This window comes from Geotrypetes seraphini, chromosome 13 (genome assembly GCF_902459505.1).
Source record: "Geotrypetes seraphini chromosome 13, aGeoSer1.1, whole genome shotgun sequence".
In the NCBI taxonomy this organism is placed as follows: Eukaryota; Metazoa; Chordata; class Amphibia; order Gymnophiona; family Dermophiidae; genus Geotrypetes; species Geotrypetes seraphini.
The window spans coordinates 57,720,324-57,739,118 of record NC_047096.1 but is presented as its reverse complement, the minus strand read 5'-3'; the positions used below and the strand labels follow the sequence as shown (position 1 = coordinate 57,739,118).

The 18,795-nt window shown below is 44.0% G+C and overlaps 1 protein-coding gene across 2 annotated transcripts in view; it reads right to left on the bottom strand.

The window, feature by feature from the left end:
- Window positions 1-18,795, bottom strand: part of ITGA3 (integrin subunit alpha 3) — a 103,382-nt gene that overhangs the window by 15,396 nt on the left and 69,191 nt on the right. For both annotated transcript variants that reach the window (XM_033918180.1, XM_033918181.1), the window contains exons 13-19: window positions 18,050-18,196; window positions 17,697-17,794; window positions 7,146-7,311; window positions 4,903-4,971; window positions 1,717-1,796; window positions 1,038-1,115; window positions 329-431 (exon numbers count right to left, since the gene is read on the bottom strand). In XM_033918180.1, coding sequence (XP_033774071.1) covers window positions 329-431; window positions 1,038-1,115; window positions 1,717-1,796; window positions 4,903-4,971; window positions 7,146-7,311; window positions 17,697-17,794; window positions 18,050-18,196 — 741 coding nt within the window. The remainder of the gene's footprint in view (window positions 1-328; window positions 432-1,037; window positions 1,116-1,716; window positions 1,797-4,902; window positions 4,972-7,145; window positions 7,312-17,696; window positions 17,795-18,049; window positions 18,197-18,795) is intronic.

The following is an 18,795-nucleotide window of genomic DNA, read 5'->3' as shown; positions in this document are numbered from 1 at the left end:
GCAGAAGCAAAAATGTTTTTTTAAAAACAGACCTATAAAAATAAGTTTTGATTGGTGAATTTTAATTTCCAAAAGCATCTTTAAAAAGAAACATTTTCAAAAAAACTTTTAAACTTATCTAGAGCAGATTCTCCTCCAATATATCCTGGCAAAGAATTCCATAATTGAGGCGCAGCTATTGAAAATATTTCTGCTCGTCTCGTGCCGATAACTTTAAGAGATGGTACTGAAAAAAGATTTGGGTCAGAGGACCGCAGAGTTCTGGATGGAGCATATGGGATCAGTAATCTGTCCTAAAAGGTAGGCAGACTAGACTGGCGGATCTTACCATGAAAACAAACTCTACTGGGCTCCCGATATCAGACACCGTCTTCATAGCAGATTCTCCCATCACTGTTCCACTGAAATGCGTCGACAGCCATGGGAATTTACTGCTCAGGGCAAAAAAACTCAGCATTAAGAAAAACAGACAGACAGAGTACCTGACAAATCTCCTAGCCTAGGGTTACCAGACGGACGGCTTTTCAAAACCCGGCATTTTGTCCGGGTTTTGAAAAGCTTCCAAGTAAGTGCAAGGGACGGCATCTGTGCATGAGTGCGGTGATGTCATTGAGGGGGCGGGGCTGGGGCGCAATGGGGTGTGAATCAGGCAGAACTGTGTGGGCCTGGGGGGTGGAGTTTAGTTCTGGAAAATCTGGTAACCCTAACCTAGCTTCCATTCAAATCACCATCCGTATGGCAGCATGCTAAGGGGTCACCTTCTCAGCTTCCAATCACCATCGTCCTTACTGCTGTGTGCCAGGATTCACCCTCTCAGCCTCCAATCACCATCGTCCTTACTGCTGTGTGCCAGGATTCACCCTCTCCCAGCCTCCACTCACACCATTGCCCTCAATTTAGTGTTTCAGTATCACTATTTGTTCTTCCAGCTGGATCCACACATTTTTACATCAAGCACACCTCTTATAAATACTGTTTTCCTATCCCTGTCTCAGGACTTTGCTTGGATCTCCGAGTCGATGCATAGAAATACTTACATAGATAAGGAAGTCTGCACAGTGTAATCCACAAGCAGTTGTGCCACCTCTGGTTCCAGGCCATCCTGAGTGCTAAGCCTGCCCAACAGATACAAGGAGACCTGTGAAGAGGTGTCAGTGGTACACAAGAGTACAGTATGCCTTGCACAGAGAGCACATGAAAGCATTCAAGCTGATGCAAGACCGTGAGAAAAATGAGAGTGCTTAAGGGTGCAGAGAGCATGAGAGGAAGCAGGCAGGCACAACGAACAGAGAATAAGCAAGCAAACTTGTACGTGAAAGTGTCATAAGCAAGGGCACAAGAGCATACAAGTTAGTGATCATAAGAGCAGGTAAAAGAGCTCATCGAAACACAAGAGAGAGGACACATGGGATAGTGTGTGTAAAAGACCAAAATATAAATGGCAGAATTCAATTGATGGCTGAAGACACGTGTATGTGACCTGTGCTTCTAGATTCATTTGTAATGGACACTGGGGAGCTGGATGGACAATTCCCACCACAAGTCACTGGGAGAAGAGAAGAGTCACGGCAGGCATCCCCTTCCCAATACCAGTGTCCCAAAAGTAAACCTCTGAATCGAGAATCAAGTCATCAAATCACACGTCAGTATTCAGTCAAGAGATCTAAGGGAAGAGCGCTGCATCATGACATCAGGGCCCCCCAAAGTGGGACTCACGTGGAAAGCTGAAGTACTGTTGTCACCTCTCTGGTGTGCAGGGAGATCCCAGATGCCTCAAAGGTCAAGACCAGCACTTTCTAGGAGATGGGGAAGGGGAAAAATGTCTCATGTCACATTATGGAAGGCACAAATTATAACTCTTACCCCTCAAAATAGCTTTAAAAAAACCCCCATTGTAGTGAACAGTGGAGACTGTAAGATGGCTACATCCTATTACCCACAACAGAAACACGATATAGGCAGAAAAAAAGATCACACCAGCTGATATTCAGCGGGAATTAGTCGGCCTGACTGGCCACCAACCAGTTAACTTGCTTTTTGGGGGCTAGACGTTCACTTAACCAGTTATTTTCACTGAAAAGGAAAAATTCTCTCTTACCTGATCATTTTCTTTCCTTTATTCCTACCAAACCAATCCTGATCAAATGGGTTATTTTCAGAGACAGAGAAAAAAAGTTGTCCCAAGAACTTCGCCTATTTAGGGTATCATTTAGCCTGGAAGGTTCACTATTTTGAATAGCCAAGCAATGGTGCTCAGAAGATGTATAGCTGACAACTGGAAATGCCTAAAGCCAATATGCCACCGAGACATACTGTTTGTTTACATTATAGAAGGCGGCTCCTACTCAGCTAACATACAGGTATTTCAGTGAATCAGGAGATGTGAAGGAAACAAAAAGAAGCAGCTATTATGTGTGAGGAAAACCAGACAGGCAGGGCTTCTGGACTGGTTTGGCAGGATTAAAGACGTCATCTTTCCTTCCTTTTCATCCATACCAAACTAGTCCAGTGTCCCAATTAAGGCGAGACCAAACACCAGAGAAGGAGCAAACTAGAGCATTAACGAATGGGAATTCCAAAGGCAGTCAGTAGAAGTGCCAAAGATATTTATGAAGCCATCATCTAGGACAGTGACATTAGTTGATGACTAGAGCAGAAATTAGTGCCATCAAACGTCTTATACAGCTAGAAGCACGAAGAGATGAGACAGGACAGGAGAAACAGGATGACAGGCCCAGACTAACCAGCAAAGGCTCTAGCTTGTAGACACCGTGAACCCGAAGTGGTGAAGGCTCGTGACTCTCAAACGAGGAGCTATGCTAAACTACCAAACTTCAGAAAAGCAAGAGGAGGTCTGCATGGAACGGAAGACTGGAAAGACAGTAAACAATGATACAGAGGACGAGCACCCATTAAGCAATAAGAGACCTCCAGGAAATAAAGTGGAGAATCCAAGTCCTTCAGGAAAAGGGGGTGGCGGCCCCCGTGATGAAGAGCGTGGGAGTTGGAGCAACAGATTTGCAAGCTGCAACAGAAAAGATCCAAAATACCACTGAGGGCCAGAATGAAGCTGTACAAATCTAATTTCAGAATCGCCCCAATACCTTTTAGTTCAAGGCGATTTACGTCAAAAAGAAGCCCTAATAATTCTATGGGACAATACAATTCCTTGCTTAAAAAGATGTCCTTACAATTCTTTAACCAAAAGTACCAACTTTACAATCTATCATATAAAAATGTTTTCAACATTCAATGAAACTGGCAATAACTAACTTCTGTCTTTATTTAGGGTCCCTTTATTAAGGTGCGCTAACTGATTTAGTGCCGACCCCATAGAATATAATGGCTGCCGTAGCATTTAGTACCTGCTAATCTTTAGCGCGCTTTAATAAAAAGACCCCTTATGTAGGTAAATCATTCCAAATAACAATAGCAGCCCATGGAAAAGAAGAATTAAACTGACATTTCTAATGCGAGCCATGCAGCCAACAACCGTCACCAGAGTCCGAGAGAAAGTTGCCGAACTAGAGTCTTAGAAGCAGTTGCGAAACATTAGGCTATGCAGATAACTGTTAAAACTGGCCCGAAACATACAGTAGTTGGGGGGGAGGGGGGAATGTCAAGGTGGCAAACATGGCTCCTGGAAATGCACATGCGGGTGACCAGTGTTGCAGAGAAGCAAGTGTGTTAGATGGTGCTGAGTCAGAACACAAAAGTGCACCTAGTAGTCTTGTAGCTGAACAGATGGCACGCTATTGTTAAAAGAATAGGTTGCTGCAATGGCTGCCATATAAGAAGTGACTGACGGATGTAGGGAGAACAGTATAGAAAATTGAATAAATGGTGTGAAAGGTTTCACCCGATAACCAGAGATAATGCCTCATTCCACCAATAAGAGCCAACCTCAGCAGTGATGTCACAATGGCTGGATTGTCCTATACTTGGTTCACTTCTACTACACTTTGATTTCTAGAGTGGCGCAGTGGTTAAAGCTACAGCCTCCGCACCCTGAGGTTCTGGGTTCAAACCCACGCTGCTCCTTGTGACCCTGGGCAAGTCACTTAATCCCCCCATTGCCCCAGGTACTTTTGATAGATTGTGAGCCCACTGGGTCAGACAGGGAAAAATGCTTGAGTACCTGAATAAATTCATGTAAACCGTTCTGAGCTCCTCTGGGAGAACAGTATAGAAAACTGAATGTACCGGGGAGGGGAAGGCCCGTTTTGATGAGGCGAGCCAGCTGGCTGCAGGAAGTAGGCATCCCTCCAGGCAGCCAACTAATTCAAGGCAAGGGGGAGAGGGGTCAGAGGCAGGGGGAGTGTTGTGTAGCAGCAGGAGAGAATGGGTCTCTCTCCCGCTACTGGGGTGAGGTCGCCACTGCAGGGGGGGGGTGTTGTTTGTGGCGGGAGAGAATCAGCATCTCTCCCGCTGCTGGGGAGGGAGACAGACGGTTGGCTTTCTAGCAGTCTCTGACACTGCCATGCCAGAGTTTTAAACAGTTCTGTCACTGTACCGGCACCCCTGGAACAGTCGCTGATTTTTGTCGCCAAAAGCCGACGGCACTCTTAGAAAATGGCTCGGCAATTGTTGAAAATCCACTGGAGTGCTCATTTCAATGTTGAAGAACCCGTTTGCATGTCAGTGTCAGAGACGGCTACAAACCTCGCTAAAGACAGAGATAAACTCTTTTAATAATCTGCTGCTAAAATGCCTGCAGACTAAACAATTGGAAAACAGTTTCATGACAGCGTTAAAGTTTTGAGAATCTTGTATGTTTGTATGACAATTGATTTGTATACAAGTCAGAACAAAAGGACATGTTTGTCACAAAACTGCTACCCCGAGGAGAGAAGCAGATCTTGTGGAAGAAAGTAGGGAGTCCAGCTCCTTGGACTCACTCACCGTCTCATTTTTCCTGAATGGATTCCCCAGCTCACAGAGTACTGTCTCATCAAAGGTACAAGCTCCAGTCTAGAGGCAGGAAGGAAGAAGAGAAAGAGAGAGAGAAGGAATCAGTTATTACACCGCTTCTGAAACTCTGGATTCCTTCTTCACCTTCATCTCTACGGGGTTACCAGGAACGCAGCACAGACTGTTGCTCTTCGCACCAAATGATAACACACCAGGCAAACATATCACATTTACAGTACCAAGTGTGATTTTCCCAGAAAAGAGTAGAGCAAGGCAGTTATTCAAACTTTCCTTATCTTCAATTATTATGATGCCCAAGAGGGTGGAAAGAAGAGCCATCACTTATAAGCACTCCACAAAACCAATGAAGTGATTGCATTGAAGCTTAGAAGTGATAGTATTCTTAGTACATAAGAATCGCCACAATGGGACAGACCAAAGATCCATCAAGTCCACTATTCTGTTTTCAACAATGGTCAATCCAGCTCACGTGCACCTAGAAGGATCCCAAAAGAGCAAAATTTTAAGTTCCTTATCCCCAGGAATAAACAGTGGATTTTCCATGAGTCCATCTTAATAATATCTTACAGAATTTTCTTTTAGGGATTTGTCCAAAGTTTTTTTTTTTTAAACCCTGCTACGCTAACTGCTTTTACTACATTCTCTGGCAATGAATTCAGGAGTTTAATTACATGTTGAGTGAAAAAATATTTTCTCTGTTTTATTTTAAATTTACTGCTTAGTAACTCCATTGTGTGCCCCCCCTATTCCTGGTATTTTTGAAAAAGAGTAAACGTGATTCATGTCTACCTGTTCCACTCAGTATTTTACAGACCTCTGTTATATTCCCTCTCAGCTAGCTACCTCTTTCTCAAACTGAAGAGCCCTCATCACTCATCATTTGTCATCTTTCTCTGTACCTTTTCTAATTCTGCTTTATCTTTTTTGAGATGTGGTGATTAGAACTGCATCCGGTATTCGAGGTGTGGCCGCACCATGGAGCGATACAAGGGCATTATAACTAATCTTTGTTTCCCATTCATTTCCTAATCATTTCTAACATTCTATTTGCTTTCATAGCCACTGCTGCATACTGAGGGTTTCAAAGTTTCATCAGTGATAATACCTAGATCTTTTCCTGTGCAATGACTCCTAATGTAGAGCCTTACACCATGTAGCTATAGTTCAGGTTCCTCTTTCCAACATGTATCAATTTGTACTTGCTCACATTAAATGTCATTTGCCATTTGGATGCCTAATCTCGTAAGATCTACTTGCAATTTTTCAATCTTCTTGTGATTTAACTTTGGTGCACAGATGAGTATAACACAAGTCAATCAATAGTGGCCTGTTAGTTCTCTAGAAAACTGAACTGTTAGGAAACAGCAGGATTTTTAAAAATTATTATTATTTCTTCTGTTTTTTTTAAAAAAAATTCTTCTATTTTTTAAAAATTTCTTCTGTTTTTTAAAAAAATTCTTCTATTTAAAAAAATTCTTCTATTTTTTTTAATTTCTTCTGTTTTTTAAAAAAATTTCTTCTATTTTTAAAAAATTTCTTCTGTTTTTTTTAAATTTCTTCTGTTTTTTAAAAAAATTCTTCTATTTAAAAAAATTCTTCTATTTTTTTAATTTCTTCTGTTTTTTAAAAAAATTTCTTCTATTTTTTAAAAATTTCTTCTGTTTTTTAAAAAAATTCTTCTATTTAAAAAAATTCTTCTATTTTTTTTTAATTTCTTCTTTTTTTTAAAAAAAATTCCTTCTTGTATTGTAAAATTATAAAGGTATTACCCCCCACCAGCAAGATCTAAAACCTAGGGGTCTTTTTATCAAGCTGCGGTAGGGGTTTAACGCGCATAATACCACGTGTTAAACCGCCTGCCGCGCTAGCCGCTAATGCCTGCATTGAGCAGGCGTTAGTTTTTTAGCCGGCCGCGGGGGTTAGCGCGGGATGAAATGTCCGACGTGCTAACCCCGCTAGCACGGCTTGATACAAGGACCCCATAGATATCTGCTTGTAGACTGAAAATTATTCCCACTGCTTAACCGATAGCAGGGTGGTAGGCTCCGTGTGCATCTCTGGATCCTAGAAACAGCTGGATACCCCAGACAAGAGAAGAAAGAGCTGCAGATGAGGGGTGAGAGAAACAGCTAGAAAGGAGAGCACCTCATACCCTGTCACGTAAGGACATTACAAGGATTAACATCTGGCATACGGGACAAGAGAGGTCTTACTGGTCGGACAGAGGAGAAGAGGAGGATGGGGGGGACAGTGATGTTTAGGAGGGCCTCGTGAGCATCTTCCCCATTCCAAAGGGTCGTAGGGATATTCGTGACCTTCACACGCAGATACATTTTCTTCACGTCAGGATTATACTGTAACACCTGAGTCCCATTCACCCTGCAAAGACAGCACAGATTACCCCACAGTTAGAGCAGAAAGATGACGTTTCGAGTCGATCCTGCCCATCGGATAAACCTTCTAGGTGGCTTCCAGTTCTAAAAGAAGTGCTCATATAACTCCGGTTACCTATGCAACAAAGACTGTTGTGATTATACATCAGACACTGTATTCTGCTTCCCCAAAGATCTTATAATCATTTTTTGAAATGTATAAACCGAGAAGAGAGCTCACTCGCTTGTAAATCGCCTCAAGGCAGCCTTTAAAACTGATGTAAATACATACATTCAACTTCTCTAAAACGAGAAAACTTTTAACCATCTTAGCAGCGCACGCCAGGAGAATCCAGGACACTTACCTATATAGGTCTTTCATCGTTCATGTGATAATGTTCTGAGAATTACAGTAATGACCACAGTGAAGGTTCTCCTACAACACTTCATGTCACCTTATGGCAACTTGATTTGAACATTAAAGGCTCCTTTTACTAGCCGGTTTTAGCGCAAGCTTAGTGCGCGATGAATTGCCCCCATGCGCTAGATCTTAACGCCAGCATTGAGCTGGCGTTAGTTCTAGCCGCGTGGCGCAGGTTTAGCGTGTGCTATAAACGCTATCACGGCTTAGTAAAAGGAGCCCTAAGGGGTGCTAAGCTATGGTAAGCCCATGGGGCATGCTCAGGCATCACGTGGAAAATGTACACAAGCTACTCATGCAGTAAAACATACTTGCATTTTTTTGGCCAAGGGGGGGCAGGAAGTGGGCATTTCTGCACTAATAAGAACATAAGAAGTTGCCTCCGCTGAGGCAGACCAGAGGTCCATCTTGCCCAGCGGTCCGCTTCCGCGGCGGCCCATCAGGCCTATTGCCTGAACAGTGGTCCCTGATTAATTTTGTAACTGCCTCTAATCCTCTAATCCTATCCCTATAACCTACCTCTACTCCTATCTGTACCCCTCAATCCCTTTGTCTTCCAGGTACCTATCCAAACCTTCTTTGAAGCCCTGTAGCGTGCTCCTGCTTGTGCGCTAATAGCAACATTAGCATGTGATCATTAATTCAGAAAATGGAAAAAAAAAAACCAAAACCCAGCCATTTTCAGGCTAATCTAATCTAATCTAATCCTTAGGTTTGTATACCGCATCATCTCCACGTTCGTAGAGCTCGACGCGGTTTACAGTAGGAGAAATAGGAAGGAACTACAACAGAGGGTTAGAGGTAGAAGTGTGAAGAAAATTTAGAGGACTTGGGATGCCAAGATATAAGAGTTTCCTTGATTCCTAAATTGGAGGGAGACTTACATTTTTTGAGAAAAGCCAGGTTTTCAGATGTTTGCGGAAAACTTGGAGAGAGCTCAAGTTCCGAAGAGGGGAGGTAAGGTTGTTCCAGAGCTCAGTGATTTTGAAGTGGAGGGAGGTCCCCAGCTTTCCTGTGTGGGAAATGCCTTTTAGCGAGGGGAAGGATAGTTTTAATTTGTGGGAGGATCTGGTGGTATTAGGGTTTGAGGAATTCCAAGAAAGAGGGATAAAGGGAGGGAGGATACCATATAGGATTTTGAAAGTTAATTATCGGAAGCCAGTGGAGCTTGGCCAGGAGCAGGGAGACATGTAGTAAAAATGGCCTTAGCGTGCAGGAAAGACCTAAGTAAGGCTATTTTCTACCACAGCTTTGTAAAACAACCCCCAACGGCCTCTTTTACAAAGCTGCGACAGCCCTGAAACCCTTTAAATCTCTATGGGCTTCGGGGCCGTTACCGCAGCCCAGCCGCAGCTTTGTAAAAGAGGCCGTAAGTTTATTGTTTACTGAAAGCTTCGATGCCGCTACTAATGACTGTGGAGTCAATTCAGAGCTTCAGTACTTGAGAGAGTCCAAAGGAGAGCAATGAAACTGGTAAAAGGGCTGGAACACTGCCCATACGCCGAGAGGTTGGATAGGCTGCGGTTCTTCTCTCTGGAAAAAAGGAGGCTCAGGGGAGATATGATAGAGACCTTCAAGATCATGAGGGGCATAGAGAGGGTGGATAGGGACAGATTCTTCAGACTGAAGGGGACAACAAGTACGAGGGGGCATTCGGAGAAACTGAAGGGAGATAGGTTCAAAACAAATGCAAGGAAGTTTTTTTTCACCCAAAGGGTCGTGGACACTTGGAATGCGCTACCGGAGGAAGTGATCAGGTAGAGTACGGTACAGGGATTCAAACAGGGATTGGACGGATTCCTGAGGGATAAAGGGATCGTGGGATACTGAGGGAGGAGCTGGGATGTAACACAAGTATAGAAAGCTAACCAGGTAATAAGTATAGAAACCCAACCAGGTCGTGCATGTGCACGGAGGGTTAGGACTTCGATGGGAAGATAGGACTTCAATGAGAAACCAAGGTGGCAAGGGAGCCCTTTCTGGTGATTCAGACAGGTCGTGACCTGTTTGGGCCGCCGCGGGAGCGGACTGCTGGGCAGGATGGACCTATGGTCTGACCCAGCGGAGGCACTGCTTATGTTCTTATGTTCTTAGTAGAGGTGTTACAATACAGAGTTAGCGTTTTATGAGATGGTTTTCAATACAGACATAATTAGACCATAATCAATCATCTTACTTGAATGCACATTTTATAGCATAATCAATCTACCTGCTTATGTTTACACATATAATTAGTATCGTGTACTGTATTCCTACTGATCCTATTTAATTGAACATATAGTACCTATATCTTGCTCTATTGTTCATCCTGAATTTACAAAACTTCCTGAAAAACTAGTTATCTGTGTTTCGTCTATCCTCTGCAATTCTGGGGTTCCCTACAGCAGTGTTTTTCAACCTTTTTTGGGCAAAGGCACACTTGTTTCATGAAAAAAATCACGAGGCACACCACCATTAGAAAATGTTAAAAAATTTAACTCTCTGCCTATATTGACTATATATAAAGTAATTCTCTTGAATAGGAATCAAATAAACACAAAGAAAGTATTTTATAATTACTTTATTACGAAATAAAAATTATAAAAATTATAAAATACTTTATTCAGTGCGAAACCTGGGCCTGTTTGGCTGAACACAAAGCTGATATTCTGGCTGGAATCGAAGAAAGACACACACGTAGCTCTTCGTCAACAGCTCTCAGTCTCTCTCTGTATTTGGTTTTTATAGCATACAAAAATAGACAAATATACCCTCCATCCTTTTTATTAAACCACAATAGCAGTTTTTAGCGCAGGGAGCTGCGCTGAATGCCCAGCACTGCTCTTAACGCTCCTAGGCTCCCTGCGCTAAAAACCACTATTGCGGTTTAGTAAAAGGTGACCATATTGTAAAATATAGACAGCAGATATAAATTCAGAACTGGAAGTGAAGGGAAGTTTTCATCTCTGGGAATTTACCCAGTTAACTATTAAGTTATTTGGGCAAATTCCTTTGAAAACTGTGGTAATACTGCCTCCACTTTGCTAAATTTAAAATAAAATCATTTTTCCTACCTTGTCTGGTGATTTCTGGTTGCACTTTCTTCTTCTGACTGTGCATCCAATCTTTCTTCCCTTCTATCAGCCTGTATGCTTTCTCTCCTCCACACCTCATTCCCTCCCCCAACTTTTTCTTCCTCTCTCCCTGACCTTTCTTTCTGTTTCTCTTCTTTCCTTCTGTTTCCCTGCCTGCCCCCTTTCTTTCTTTCTCCCTGCCGTTCCCCAAGCCACTGCCACTGCCGCTGCCATCGGGGAACAGGACCCACCAATGGATAACAGGCCCCAAAGCCGACGCCGACGCATGCTCTCCCTGACGTCAATTCTGCAATCGGAGAGGAAGTTCCGCCCAGCCAGGCAGCGATTGGCTGGCCCGAACTTCCTCTCCGACTACAGAATTGACGTCGGGGAGAAGAAGACTTATCGGCTCGATAGATTAGATCGCCAAGACAAAGTGAGTCCTGGGTGATCGACTCACTTTGCCTTGGCGAGCTACTGGCGCCCCTGCCTCGGGCCCCCTGTCAGCTCCGGGCCCGGCGGCCCTGCGGCACACCAGGCAACATCTCGCGGCACACTAGTGTGCCGCGGAACAGCGGTTGAAAAACACTGCCCTACAGTGCTCATCCGATCATGTTCCTAGTGGGGACTTGCCAGCAACTCCTCAAAGTTGTATTATTAGTTAAAAGTAGTCTGTGAAGAGGATGGTCTATATCCCTTTCTTGAACTTTCCGGTGTCCTTTTCTAGTTTCAATTTCTTCGGAAGGGAGGTCCCCCACCGCGGAGCCATCACTGAGAACATTCTTGTTCTAATGCTTTTGTATTTGATGTCTCTGAAGGAGGGTATTTCCAACAGGTATTCTTGGCTCAAGCACGGTGATGGGACAAATGAACAGAGACAAATGCATGCAGGATTAACAGTTAAATTTAAAGTGCTCCGAGGGGTGTGGGGGGGGGAACCTCCCTTCCCCCCCAACTTTACTTTAAAGTGTTGTGAAAAATTACACTTTCCTCTGTAATGGCAGCACCAATACTTCCAAGTAAACTGGAGGGTTTCAATTTAACTTTTAATCCGGTGCGTTGACGTCCGCGTGCAATTGTCCTGCACGCTTTCATCTATGAACCCTCAAGCACAGGGTGCCTGCTGGTATATAGTAATGTAGTCTGACAGTTAGACATTGAGGTTCCAAGAGATGAACGATTTTGTGTGTCAGCAAGAAGATCTTGAATTTCACTCTGCTTTCAGTTGGGAGCCAGTGTAACTCTTTCCATGGCACTCATCTGCTTCAATTTTCCCAGCAGAAATCTCGCTGCTGCGTTCTGTACCATTTGAATCTGCTTGATCGTGTACTTTGGAACGCCTAGTAGGATTGCATTGCAGTAGCCAAAGATTGAGAGTACCAGGGTTATTATTACATTGGACATTGCTTGATGGGTGAGGTAGGGTTTAAGTCCTTTGACCCTGTAGAGCTTGCCGCTTGCATTTTTCACGATACGTTGGATCTGTATGGTCATGTCTAGGTTTGGGTTCACAGTCAAAAAATGAAAAAAGTAGGGAAATATTTTTAAAGGGAAATGACATGTAAGAATGTGGAGATCAAAAATCTTGAATCTAAACCAAATGGTCTCCAATTAAATATTGATTAACCTAAAAGTTAAGTTTAACCTTAGATTCTCATACACTCAGAATTGTGTAATTCAGGCTAGGACCGAAGTCCTGACAGCCAGATCCACCACCCAGTCACTGTGTAAGGAATATTTTATAAATACTTTATGTCATTCAAAAATGTTCAATTTCTAAATAAATAAACATTTGCAAAAAAAATTTTGAAAAGTGCTTGTGACTTAACTTGTAAAGTCTCACAGGTCCTGACATGGACCACATTTTGTGGAACTTTTTCAAGGAACCCACAAGGGAGTTAAGGTTGTGCTTGACTGTCACACATTAAGGGTGATGCTTTAAAGTACATTGTGCCATTCTATCTTATCTGCAAGCAGTTTTGAGAACCTCTAATGGCACGATGCACTTTAAAGCATCAGGGCAGGGATCTCAATGTCTCTCTAACAAAACAGTAGTAAGCCCTCTCTACATCTTCACCCAAACAGTTTCAGAACTGGAGGTACAGTCCTTCCTGGTTACTAGTTTAAGTTTCAAGGTTATTTATAATTTGGTATACCGACCATCACATCTGGCCTGTTTAAAATATTAAAAATTAATAAAAACATAAAAAATATAAATAAAATAAGGCAGGTTGAAGCCAAGACAAGGACAACGTTTAGACAAGTTGGATACAAGAGGAATTTTTTTTTTTTGGGGGGGGAGATTATAATTACATTAAAAAATAAAAATAAGAGGAAGGGAAGGGGGGAGGAGAATACAGGAGAAAAGGGGGGTTGCTTCTTAAAAGCGGTTCTCTGTATTTTTTAAAAATGTATTAATTTATATTTTGGAAAGTATTCTCAGCTGCAGTTTTGCTATGCATCTTTGAATAGAAATGTTATGAGGTTGGTTTTAAATTTGGTTAGAGAGTTTTCACAGCGGAGAAGTGGTAGCATTGCATTCCAGAGGGAAGGAGCTGTTGCGGAAAAGATAGTGTTTCTGGTATAATATAGGTCTTTGATCGAGAGAACCATTAGTGAGTTCTCATCGGAGGATCTGAGGGCCCTGGAAGGGGTATGGGAGATAAGATATTTATCTAAGAAGGCAGATGAGTGGGAGAACTTAATTTTGAAAACAAGTAGGAGTAGGTTGTTCTGTGTGAGACCGGCAACCAATGTGATTCTCGAAGAAGCGGGGTGACACGGTCATATTTTTTGGTTTTATAGATGAGTTTAATCGCGGTATTTTGAATCAGTTGTAGTTGACGAATTTCCTTTTGAGTTATTGCATGGTATAGTGAATTGCAGTAGTCTATGTGTGAGGTGATCAGTGAATGAATTAGAGTTTGAATAGAAGCAGGTTCTAGAACGAATTAGACTGAGTTTATAGAAACAGTTTTTGGTCAATGAGCTGATTTGATCATGGTAATCGAGATCTTTGTCAAAAATGATTCTAGGTGTTTTAATTTGTATTGTATTTGCAGTGAATAAGAGTCGATACATATTTGTCCAGTTAAGGTATCGTTATTTTTGACTGGGAATAGGATCCCTCAAGATTTGGCTATGTTCAGTGAAAGTCTGTTGGTTTGTAGCCATAGGCCGATTTTGTCCAGTTTGAGATTGATTTCTTGGATATCGTTGATGTTCCACCTTTGAAAGGGGACCCTCTCAAGGGATTGCTTCCAGTATAGCCCAACACAGAATAGGAGGCGGTCTGGCACTAATTTACAAATCCTTCTTCGATGTCCAGCTCATCGAAAAGAGCTGCCACACCTCCCTAGAATACATGTTGGCCTCGGTCAACGACGAACTCCAACCTCACCCACTGGGTATCCTACTTCTTTATCGCCCTCCTGCCCCTTGGAACAAATCCTCCGATCTCGTTCTCGAAACCATATCAAACGCCTTCCTCAAATTTCAAAGGCTCTTGATCATCGGGGACATCAATCTCCACCTTGACGACAATACCAACAAGGATACGATCGAACTGAAGAGCTTCCTCGCCTCTCTCGGTTTTTCACCCCCCTCACCATCCCCATCCCATGAAAAGGGTCACACTCTAGACCTTATCACTTTCCTTGATCTTACCGCTTACAAAACCTCAGTCGGTGACACCTACTGGGAACAGGTCCCCTGGTCTGACCACTTCCTCGGGTCCTTCTCCATCCCCATTTTCATGTCACATCTCGGGGCTCCTCCTCTCTCCTCTAAATCCATCACCTTTTGCAAAAAAATTTCAAGCGACCTATTCTGGATAAAATTTCTCAATCAACTCTCCTCTGCTCCTAAACCTGCAGACCCCGAATCCAACTGGCATAACTGGACCGCCCTCTCCGAATCCACCTACCACTCCCTCGCCCCCCTTTCCACCAAATCCATCTCTTATCCGCGCAAAGCCCCCTGGTACCTCCCTTATCATAGAGAACTAAAACAGAAATGTCGAGCCCTGGAGCGCATATGGAAAAAATTCAACTCCCCTACTGACAAACAATCCTGGAGAGCCAACATTAAGCACTATAATTCTGCATTAAAAAAAGCAAGAAAGAACTTCTATGGCGAGAAAATCTCCAGATCCAATAACCAGAGTAGCACACTCTTCAAAATCTGGCGCTCTCTAACCTCCAAAAAAGACTCCACCTCTTTCCCCTCCTCTCCCTCAGCCAATGTTCTGGCAAATTTCTTCAATGAAAAGGTCACTACCCTACGCTGCTCCTTCCCACCCGCTGTCTCCTATAACTCCCTGGTGCTCACCGACCCCAACCCCACTCTACCGGCCTCTTGCGCTATCCCTGCCGACAGACTCTGGTCTACCTTCGACCAAGTATCCGATTCCACCATCCTCAAACTCTGTCTCAAAATGAAATCCTGCAACTGTTCCTTAGACCCTTTCCCCTCCTACCTCTACGAGGAAATACCCACTCAAGCCATCTCTTCCATTACCAAACTCCTAAACTCCGCTCTACATTCGGGCCTTTTCTCCCCAGAAATGGGCCATATCGCCTTAACCCCTCTATTGAAAAAACCCGACCTCGACCTTTCCACTCCATCCAGCTATCGCCCAATAGCAAATATCCCTCTCCTAACCAAGTTGCTCGAGTCCATCATATCGACTCAACTCTCATCCTACCTAGAGAAATTCTCCATCTTCTTACCCTACCAATACGGCTTTCGTCCCAATTTCAGCACCGAATCCCTACTGACCTCCCTAATCTCCAAGGTCCAACAACTTCACTCCCGCAACAAGTTCGCTGTCCTCTTGCAATTTGACCTCTCTGCCGCTTTCGACGTCGTTCATCACGACATTCTACTTTACCAGCTTTCCGAGATCGGCATCACCTTCACCGTTCTTGAATGGTTCTCAAAATTCCTTCGTTCCCGCTCCTACATTGTCAACATGAATGGTACCTCTTCCTCCCCCTGGACACCAATCTGTGAAGTCCCGCAAGGTTCACCTCTTTCCCCTATCCTCTTCAACATTTATATGTCCTCCCAAAAACTCCTCCATCTATCCCCCCTTGAAACAATCTACACCTATGCTGATGGCATCCTTGTCCTTCTCGAGACCGACTCGAACCTCACCGATCTCCCATTGAACATATCCTCCTGTATCTCAAATCTCCAATCTTGGGCCCATTCCGTCCAAATGAAATTGAACGAATCCAAGACAAAACTACTTTGGCTTGGCCCAAAATTAGCTCAGCTACCCCCCTCAATCCCACTGCCTTCCGGCTCCTCTCTTCAGCTCGAATTCTCCAGCAAAGTCCTGGGCGTCATCATTGATTCTACACTGTCCTTCAACGACCACCTCAACTCCCTGGTAAAAAAATGCTATTTCAGCCTTCACATGCTGAGATCAGTAAGATCCTGTTTCCATCAAAATCATTTTGCCGTTCTCGTCCAATCCATCATCCTCTCCAGACTGGACTATTGCAATTCCATCTTCATATGCCTAACGAAGAAAAACCTCCACAGACTCCAGCGGATCCAAAATACCGCGGCCAAGCTTATCTTTTCTAAAAGCAAATTCGATCACGTCTCACCACTCCTTTCCAAGCTTCACTGGCTTTCAATAACTTCCAGAATCCACTTCAAATGCATCAGCCTAACCTTCAAGATCCTCCACGGCATCCTTCCTCCATTAATTCCTCTCTCCTGGAATTCCTCGAATCTTAGTACCTCCAGACATACCCAAAAATCGAAACTATCCTTCCCCTCACTAAAAGGCATCTCCCACCCAGGAAAACTGGGGACTTCCCTCCTCTTCAGATTCACCGAGCTCTGGAATAACCTCACCTACCCCCTTCGGAACCTGGGTGCTCTCCAACCCTTCCGCAAACATCTGAAAACCTGGCTTTTCTCCAAAATCTAACTTCTCCCCCTCTCTGTCATCGCAGCTCTCTGACATTCTTCTCCCCTCCGATCTTCACCTAACCCTTTCCCTGGAGTTCCTTTCTTATTACAATCCCTGTAAATCGTGCCGAGCTCCACGACCATGGAGATGGTGCGGTATAAAAACCTAAGGTTTAGTTTAGTTTAGTTTAACACTGAAATGAGTTTGAAACCTCTTTTTTAGGTTGTGCCCTAATAAGAGTGGGTACTTATTCTCTTGTACAACAGGTGGCCACATGTGAAAACTTTTTTCACAACCCAGGGTGTGAGGTGGAGATCCAGTGAGCAAAGTGCAATGACCTTAATAAACCTTGTTAGCAAATTTGTAAACCTTCCACACCAGACCCCCACCCCAGCTGCCATCTTAAGAGCACCGACCCATTCACTGCATTAGAGCAGATTAAACAGAATGACATATGCACCCCGAGATTAAAATTCTCATGATCTGTCAACTGAGCATGCCTGTGCAGAAAAGAAAATATCAGCTGGCTTTGGTCAGCAAATCTGAGGGGCTGCAGCGATCAGCTGTTTTTAAGCCGCTGACAACCATAGGCCGATGTCACTTGGGATGTTGACTGAATATCCAAGGTCAGGCAGCCACCCAGAAGTTATGCTACTGCCATCTGATTTTCAGTGCTGGCATCCACTTAGCTAAGTGGATAAAGGTACAAAGGCCTTTTGTACAGCGCTATCTGCCCCCTTAGCTATGCAGACATCAGCAATGAACGTAGCTTCTCCCCGACTCCACCTGCTGACCACCTGACAGTAACAGCACAGTGCCACATCGGTCAGTGCAGCTTCTACCACACTAATATTGACCTCTGAGATTTTAGAGTATGAAGCAAAGTTACAGTCACAAAACCTTGATTATGTGCGAGTGTGTGATTAAGTGAATGGAAAGAGAAACAGGAAAACACCAGCGAGTAAAGGTTACGCATCAAAGTTTCCCACCTGGGCAGCGGCTGGGAGGTCTCATTCAGGAACGCATAGGCGATCTGCAGGTTACTGTGACATGAATTGTCTATACCACATTCCTTTTTAAAGTGAATCTGAAACCACACAGGGTGGGGAAAACAAACAACAAAGAGAATGAATGTCACAACTCGCACACACATCAACGACTGCATCCCTCCATCCTCATGGCATAGGGTTCATGAGTAAAACAGCAATAAATCAACGGGGAGCAAAACAGACAAAAACGAATGAACCTTCTAAGCTGCACAGACCCATTCTGACCACTAGGGGGGCTGTCTTTGTCTTCAGAGCAGAGTTCAAATCTATAGCACATAATATCAAATGCTGACCTCCGTGTGGTCTTCGCTGCTCTGGTCCTTATTCAGAACAGGGAAGTTATCCAATGACCGCACGGTCTGCCGGGCCCGGACCTCCTTTTCATAAATGGAATAATTCATAGACAGAGAGATGTGGTGAAGCTTGTCCCGAATTGTTTCCTATATGGGCAGCAAGAAACGGAAAAGATGATGGGTTAGCATTTGATCATCCACTGCCTTGCCACCTATTAATAAAAGTGCTGTCAACCCATCAAATTAAGAGCCTGATCTCTCACCCCCTCCCTCTGCTCTCTTTCCCCTCATACAAAAAGATATCCGGCATAGGCCAGGAGAACAAACGCAAGGAACCTTTAATCTCTCCCCCCCAGTCCAGCATCTTCCTGTCTCCTCCTCAACATATCAGTAATTCCCCCATTCTCATCTCTTTGAGCCAATCAGGACCTTTGGCCCATCTCAATTCATCCCAAGATGCACTGGGAGAGGGAAGCCCTGTCATTTGCAGCAATTGGCCTTGTAGGCAGGAGAGAGTGAGCTTCCCTCCTGCCATTTGCTCTTCCAAAGGTACAGGGTTGGGGGTTCTGTGATGTGCGAGGGGGGCCAAGGAATGTTGGGGGAGGGGGGTGTGGAGATGTCGGGGCATGTCAGGGGAGGTCCAGGATGTCGGGAAGATGTCAAGGGATTTCGGGGGAGGGGTGTAGGGCTCTGCAGCTCAGCTGATCCTGGCGGGGGGAATCCCGATCAGCTCAGCTGCCAGGAAT